General features: G+C 33.4%; 1 protein-coding gene across 2 annotated transcripts; it reads right to left on the bottom strand.

The window, feature by feature from the left end:
* Positions 1-208: 208 nt before the first annotated feature.
* Positions 209-5,340, bottom strand: LOC105114979 (protein CURVATURE THYLAKOID 1C, chloroplastic-like). Of its 2 annotated transcripts, none has more exons than XM_011011727.1 (7): positions 5,155-5,340; positions 2,883-2,994; positions 2,047-2,141; positions 1,637-1,723; positions 1,039-1,101; positions 797-834; positions 209-627 (listed from the first exon to the last, which is right to left on the bottom strand). In XM_011011727.1, exons 2-7 carry the CDS (start codon positions 2,983-2,985, stop codon positions 573-575), a joined length of 441 nt encoding a protein of 146 aa, XP_011010029.1. In that variant the 5' UTR covers positions 2,986-2,994; positions 5,155-5,340; the 3' UTR covers positions 209-572. The 2 variants fall into 2 exon arrangements, with proteins under 2 accessions (XP_011010029.1, XP_011010030.1); XM_011011728.1 differs by lacking the exon at positions 5,155-5,340 and adding an exon at positions 3,128-3,152.
* Between the last annotated feature and the right edge of the window lie 346 nt (positions 5,341-5,686).

The following is a 5,686-nucleotide window of genomic DNA, read 5'->3' as shown; positions in this document are numbered from 1 at the left end:
AGAGATGACACTGAAACATTTCATCTTGCAGTGAGGCTATTGCTTCAGTTGGTTAAAGTCTCTACCATAGAAAGCTGTGTTTTCCATATATCTCATGTACATACAAGTAACGTAACAAAATATGTAAGATTTGGCCAGTAGTTGGAGCTCGGATCCTGGTTACAACACCATAGAAAATACACCAATCTCACTTCCCTATTATACTGGATAAATTTGAAGGTTCAAATTTATTTATCCCAAGTAATTTCTGATATCCTTTCATCTCAAATGCCATACACGAGAAACTATAGGCAAAGTTCTGCTAACAATGTTTCAATAACTTACCTCTGTACTATGTGCTGACATGTTGTTCATCCCAACTGTCCTGTTATGAACATCCAATATGTTTGAATGATGATAATAGACGAGTGCCAGAAAATGAACATAGAATTGCTTAAACTTGATGCATCAAAAACTTCCACTACCAAATGAAAGTGTAGGTCAACTGGTCATTGCCACCCATATAGATACACGATATGCCAATCAGGGAAAGCTCTAAAGGTACACGACTTGACTACATTTCAAAGCATGATTCACTGGCCTAAGATATTGGCAACTGACTTCTTGATGATCTGGAATAGCTCTTCCCTGTGAGCCAAAAGGAACACAAAATATATTGCTGCAAACTTCGAATAACATATTAATCCAGTTTTAATCACACGTTGAACATCATAAACCAAATAAAATTCATGCGAACCAAGGAATATTTTAGAAACATCAACAGCAACAAAACCAAATAGTCATTGGTTTTACTTACCGATTGGGCTTGAACAAAAGATATCGATATATAAACCACTGGAATGGATGGAAAAGCTTAAGTCAGTATGATATATAGAAGACAAATGACGTTTTGTGAGGTAATCAACAGGCGAGAATAGTAAAGAAAGCTTATTTTTTTAGGAATCATTTGGTACACAAATAATTGTTGCAAGAGCTCAAAAGTTCTTTTTCATTTGCTCGCACATTCTCAGAAACCATAAGTTGAGGTATATTACTTACTGAAGAAAAAAGTATGCCAATCAATTCTAGCACGCTTGGGACAACAGGCAACTTGTCAATGGCCTATGCATAAAAAGGAAAGCAAAAATAAATAATTAGAATTCTTGTTATGGTGGAAGCCAGAAAAATGATAAGCTGTGTGCTGACATATATAGGCAGGGCATTTAATTCCAAAAAAGTTTGCTACAAATATCATGAAAATAAGAAGGCTATCATGCACATGGTTTGTCTCCTTTCTTAGATTTTTCCAATAAGCATAGAGATTTATCCACATGAAATTGAGCACAGTCGTGCCACATTATAACTCTAAATTTGGTTTTCTTTACACAATCCCAAGGCACTTCTGAAATCAGATGGTCATAAAGCTTCAGATTGCCTGAACCAGTAAAGGTAAGTGTTAATATATAACTTGATCTACAATAAAGGAAAAGGAAAGGAAAGAAACTCGGGGTGTTTCAAGTGATGACTATATAAAAACTTTAAATCACCATCAATTTATATGGTACTTGTTTAGTAATAAACTTGAATAATTTTTTTATTTCAAGACCATCACTTTTGCTTTCTATAATATTAAAAAAGAATGAGTCACATATATCACCGGGATGAGTTTTGCCGACGTCCAAATGGCTACCAGTGCTGCAAACCCCAAACCGATAAGAGCCAGCCTATCTTCGGAATCATCCCACTGTTTCATATCAATCAAGGATATATCAAAAAATCAAAAACTTTAGATGGCTGAAAATGATTTTACTTCAAAGAAAAAGACAAGCAAGGGTTATTTTGAGGGATGACAACCAACCATCCCATGCATCATAATAAATAAACATCCTTGTCTATTGTCAACAAACTTGAGAATATTCCAGCTTTACATAATATAAGATGCTACAATCACAAGAGGAAAATGATAATAAAAGAAGCCACAAATATATAAATGATCAAGCAGACCACATTTTGGCTATGATGAGAACACAATCATAGAGCAAGAGAGAGAGGGAGATGAACACTCACTATGTTTTTAACAGACTTAACAATCCCGAGGGGGGGTGATGACTCAGAGCTTTCCCCAGTAGCCCTCACAACAACAGAAACACAGTTCTGTCTGTCTGCAGAGCACAATTATCGAGACTCAAGGACAAAAACGCAAGCATCAACACCATAACAAGTTTAACTGAGTGAACTACAGCAACTTGCTACAATATTTCAAAAACAAAATAGTTCCTCGGCCATGCAACAGACTTCATAAGTATAGTCCATTGCTAAAATCACTAATGTGCAAAATGTTGTAGATACAATGTTGAATCTTAAAAACACAAAAAAGAAAAAAAAATCTGAATCAACAATTGAAAATTTCCATAAATTTGATATGTGATAAAAAAAATCTACCTCATTGACAAACACCAAAAGCATCATCCATGGTTTTTTCTTCTAATAGAAACTGATAGTTTGTTGCTTCCAGCTCACCATAAATCATTTTATAAAAAAGCCTATCACTTAAAAGTATGATAAAATTCCAACTCGTGTTCTCATTTTCACTCGTTTTGAATCGATCATGGGATCTTAAATTTAAATGTTTTCAACATCAGTAAGATCCCCACTTTTGACCAAGGTAACAGCATACCCTTCATGCCCATGATACTGTTTTAGTTTTCAATAATACAGGTCTCAAAGAGTAGCATCTTAGACATAATCTCAACATGTACAAGCTCACCGTATTACACTTGCAGTACTTCTATCCTAAAAAGTTGGTAATGAACACAAACAGGTTCTACAAGCAAGGTGAGTTGAACAGTTGAACTGAACCATAAAGCTCATTAAGTAGATCGTTTAAAATCTATAATGCTTACCTTTAATGGGAGAAAGTGGGAGCGTTTGAAGAGTGCTGAAAAGGGTCCTTTTACCATGAACCAACAATGGTGGAGAAGGCAAGCTTGCAATTATGGAAGCCATGTCTTCTTCCTAAAATAAAACAACAGAAAGACAAGATCAAATTTTGAGAAGCGGGTTTTTACTATAAGGTCCAAATTGATGAGAGAAAGCAAAGATTATATTCCATGGTTTAAATAAGAAAAATGAGGTTCAATATTTGTACCTCTTTGGTTGCAGAGAGAGAGAGAGAGAGAGTCTAAGTGCCATAAATGTTTTTCATTTTTTTTTAATTGTGGCAGGGCATTCGCCTAATGCCTACCCGGAGCAACTCACTGTACAAATTTTGGTTTCTAGGCAGTGGAGGTCCCTGTGGTTTAAATTTAGTTACACTGTACAAATTTTGGTTTTTAAGTGTTTAATATTGTGAAGTTGCTTTTCAAAAGTTTTTTTTTTTATAGCTTTTAAACCCAGTCTAGTTTTATAGCTTTTAAACCTGTTTTAGTTATCAACCCCAATAACTGCTTCACAAGTCAACTAGGTTAATAAAAAAAAAAAAAACTTTCAATAAAACTTTCAATACAACATTTATATAAAACACCTAAGTATTAAATGTCTAATCATCATTTCTACATGTTTTTTTTGTTATGCACTAAATAGATTGAAATCTGCTTGTATTTCTCTAACTCTTCTTTTCTTTTCAACATTTCCTTGATTCAAAAGCATAAGACGTCAAACATCAAGAAGATATTTATGATATTGTTCAACTTCTCCTTTAGTTCAAGCTAGATGCTGCTAAATTGATTAGTACCACCACTTACAAAAACTTTGGCATAATATAACATGCCAATTTGGTTTTTTTACATTCAATACCAAGTTCAAAAGCTTTTCTACCATGATCCCATGCCAAATATGTTCTTCCTCTACCAACACTTGACATGAAAATTAAAGGTTGAGATGATTGGGTTGTTAAAGGATCACTACTAGGAGTACTACCATCATGAGATAACATTTTAAAGACTTATATTAAACCAATCAAACATAAATTATCACATTATATTTACCTAATTAACAATACATTTGAAATTATCGCATTAGATATAACAAGATCAAATGGAAAATATAAAAGTAATATTATATTTGGCAGGCATTACTGATATTCATACTTTCTAGCAATTTTCACAGCATCAGTTAATAAGATGTTGCATGGATATCCTGCATGAACTTGCCCCTTTTATCAAAGTGACAGTGGACCACAGTATGTTACGAGTACAATAACACAAAGATTATCATGCATGTTTAACAAGTAAATATCTTTGAAATTATCACATTAGATATAACAACATCAAATGGCAAATATAAAAGTAATATTATACTTGGCAAGCATTATTGGTATGCATACTTTCTAGCCATTTTCACTGCATCAATTAATATGTTGTCCTGTCCTGTCCTGTCCCTCACTTACAATGAGTCATGCATAAACCACTATTTTAAACCCCATCCTATCATACTTTCTAGCAAAGGACTAATTAATGGACCATGCAAATCACTCCCAGAATACTCTTGATTGGGTTTTGATTGATACCACTGTATTTATATATACAGTCCGTAGATTATAAGGAGAGACCCAGAATTTCCCCAGACCTTCCAGAGGAATGTATGTTATGCCTTGTCAAGATTTCTATAGCAGGACCCATGTAGAAGATACCAAGAAAAAAGGAAATAAATGACAAGATATGGAAAAGCAAAAGGAGTCATCCAATATCCTGATGAAGAATCCTGTGTACATTATTATTTTGTTTCGAGACTTTTAGGTAGATCATAAAATAAGTTTCTGTGTTTTGTTCATGAAAAACAAGCCAACTTAGCACCCAAACCAAACTGCCGAAGGCTTTACCATAATTCCCAGTTCTAACATTAGAACAGAAATTTAAGCCAATGCCAGATTTTTGCATTTTCTAGGAAACATAATAATACAGTCGCTGATGCACGAGAATGCAGAGTTAAGCCTATCAACTAACAAGAAGTTACATTTGGATAATCCGCGCCGTTAATTATCCAAGAAACTTACAGTACTGCTACCTGGTCTTTATTTGTACTTTCTTTAGAAAATCTTACAGACCCAAATTCAATAATCTTAGTCTGGAACCAATACTCAAATAGGAAAGACTATAAACAAGGGAGGCATAACTTTTCAAAAAAAGATAATACAGTACATGAAACAAAGACAAATTCATGGAGAAGTTTACTTGCCTTAACTTGAAAGTAATCAAAGCTCGACTGTAAGTCTTTTGCGTGGCTTAGGAAGAAGAGATTAACCTTTCTTTGCAACTGTTGTGGCTTCAATTGAAGGATTTAGACTATGTGAAAAAGGGATTGGCAGGAGGAAGAGATTAGATTTTTTTTGCGCGGTGTGGCTGCTCTCGCTGGAAGACTCTTAATACATAACAATAACAATAATAATAATAATAATAATAATAATAAAGTCTCGGTGTTCCCATTTCTGGTCAACTCTTTAGATCGATGAGTTTTTCCGAGTTAAATTCCTTGCTGATTTTTTTAACCGGCTTCAGATCTAGGTTAACTGATCGAGATAGAATTTTAAAATTATAATTTTTTATTTAAAAATATATTAAAATAATTTTAAATTTTTTTACTTCTAATACATCAACATCTTTCGTGGTTATTCATTTCTATTAAATTCAAAATTTACAAGTTATGAATGACAATTCATGCAAGATAATTGAGTATTAAAATTAAAAGAAAAATATAAAATAAAAATAAT

Source organism: Populus euphratica, unplaced genomic scaffold (genome assembly GCF_000495115.2).
Source record: "Populus euphratica unplaced genomic scaffold, PopEup_1.0 scaffold612.1, whole genome shotgun sequence".
In the NCBI taxonomy this organism is placed as follows: Eukaryota; Viridiplantae; Streptophyta; class Magnoliopsida; order Malpighiales; family Salicaceae; genus Populus; species Populus euphratica.
Note: the sequence above shows the minus strand (reverse complement) of the source record. Positions and strands in the feature narration are given on the sequence as shown.

Coding starts and splice junctions, on each gene's coding strand:
- LOC105114979 (XM_011011727.1), bottom strand. CDS start 2,985: ATGGCTTCCATAATTGCAAGCTTGCCTTCTCCACCATTGTTGGTTCAT. Junction 2,142..2,882: donor CCCACTTTCTCCCATTAAAG/GTAAGCATTATA, acceptor TGTGCTCTGCAG/ACAGACAGAACTGTGTTTCT. Junction 835..1,038: donor TTGGCATACTTTTTTCTTCA/GTAAGTAATATA, acceptor CATCCATTCCAG/TGGTTTATATATCGATATCT.